The following is a 1,864-nucleotide window of genomic DNA, read 5'->3' as shown; positions in this document are numbered from 1 at the left end:
CAAAAGAATGAAGATGAAAATACAAGATTTTAAAATTAGGATGCGTAAAGTGTACAATGCATGTTTCGCTCGGTATTAATCCAAAGCAATATTATTGCTGTTGTTTCCATGGTTCTATTCAAATTACTCTGTTAATGTTATTAGCATGAAGCAATGGATTGTATATAATGTTAACACTATGGTTCCAAAAGGGCAGGTGTAATCATTAAAGGTATGTGTAGGAGATACAGATAGCACCAAGGGCATTGTAGGAAGAGGGAGGGAGGGAGGGAGGAAGGAAGGGAAGAAGGAAGGAAGGAAGGAAGGAAGGGAGGGAGGAAGGAAGGAAGGAAGGAAGGAAGGAAGGAAGGAAGGAAGGAAGGAAGGAAGGACGATCGAGTTCACTGTTAGTGAACTTCCAATTGCCAAACGTTGGGCAAAAGGAGAAATGGATCTTGATACAATATTTGGTTTGTGAAACTCCAAAGACCTGTAATTGTAAGGATGCTGATTTAAATATTTTGCAGATGGCACCAAAGAGACAGTTCTTAGATATTTATATTTAAATGTTCAGCGCAAATGAAGATATAATACTAGTCAAAATTCCCTCTCCTCCCCCCCCCCCTCAAGGCAGTCTCACTGAACTCGTATACATAAGATGAGTTGCATATGGTCAAATTTCAGGGGGGAAATCAACGTTCCAATATTTGAACAAAAAGACATATTCTAATATTTGCTTTTCAACATGATTTAACAGCTGCCTGGAAAGACAGTTTCAGGATGAATTCTGCTTAAACATGCTGGAAATTGCCAATCACAAATTGCTTGTGCTTTTCCAGCATATGGGACTAAATACCATATAATTCCGCTTGTCATTTGAATTGTTGCTGTACGGTGATTCACACTTGAACATTTTTTCCATTTTTAAAAAAATTAACACTATGAGAGCCATTATTCTCTCACTCACACCTGTCAGCTACAGCTAATATTTTAATCAAAACAGATTCTTTCACGTTGTTTGTTTGAGATTTACCTAAAATACAACTGTTCAAAAGCTCATGCTATGCTTGATTCTTTACATGTTCTAAACTTTTTTCTTACCCTTGCGATAAAACTGAATCAAGGCAGTTTTTATACCCTTGATATTTAAAGTAGGTGCAGAGGGAATCCATGCTGCCTACTACATATTGTCAGTTCATCCTTAAGGACAATCTAGTATTGAATTTTTCAAGAGGCTGCTTCCAATCTTAAGCCTAGTAGGGGCCGAGCTGAAAAAGATGTTTCTCATCTAACTGATCTCCATTTAACAAGCGACTGGAATGAGAAAAGGCAGAGCTGTGTGCTAGAATGAGGGAAAGGCTTTAAACTCTGTATGTACTGTGATCAAAATCGTAACAGCCTTTCTGTATTTTCATTCATGGTGGAAGAATGTTACTGATGAGCCGTGGTGGCACAGTGGTTAGCGTGCAGTACTGCCGGCTGTCTGCCATTTGGTACTTCAAATCTCACCAGGCCAGTGGTGGGTTTCAAAAACTGTTAGAACCTACTCTGTGGGTGTGGCCTCCTTTGTGGGAGTGGCTTGTTGCCCATGTGACCGGATGGGAGTAGCTTGCCGCCCATGTGACCGGATATGAAGATGCCGACGACACTTGTCAGAACCACCTTAAATTATCTCACACACAGCACTGGCATGCATAAGAATATGATGTAGACTTGTTTTTTAAAAGGCATCTTTGGTTTGCGTTAAAACAACTTCAACACACGCAATGTTCTGATTGCACCACAAGCGCAGTAGTCATCCTTACCTTTCACAGAGGCACTGAATTTTATAAATATGAGAATGATAGTGTAGAATAATCATATCCAAGGACCAGTGGTGGGTTTC

The 1,864-nt window shown here is 39.8% G+C and overlaps 1 protein-coding gene across 1 annotated transcript in view; it reads right to left on the bottom strand.

Annotated features, from left to right (window-relative positions):
* Nucleotides 1–1,469, bottom strand: part of LOC148045211 (uncharacterized) — a 278,032-nt gene extending 276,563 nt beyond the window's left edge. Inside the window, exon 1 of the mRNA XM_087719049.1 lies at nt 1,415–1,469. Within this exon, the coding sequence (XP_087575175.1) occupies nt 1,415–1,469 (55 nt within the window). The remainder of the gene's footprint in view (nt 1–1,414) is intronic.
* Between the last annotated feature and the right edge of the window lie 395 nt (nt 1,470–1,864).

Source organism: Thamnophis sirtalis, unplaced genomic scaffold, assembly GCF_051295495.1.
Source record: "Thamnophis sirtalis isolate CommonGarterSnake01/CBP01778 unplaced genomic scaffold, rThaSir2_p1.2 scaffold_6, whole genome shotgun sequence".
In the NCBI taxonomy this organism is placed as follows: Eukaryota; Metazoa; Chordata; class Lepidosauria; order Squamata; family Natricidae; genus Thamnophis; species Thamnophis sirtalis.
The sequence above is the reverse complement of the archived record's forward strand: the minus strand, read 5'-3'. Positions and strand labels throughout refer to the sequence as shown.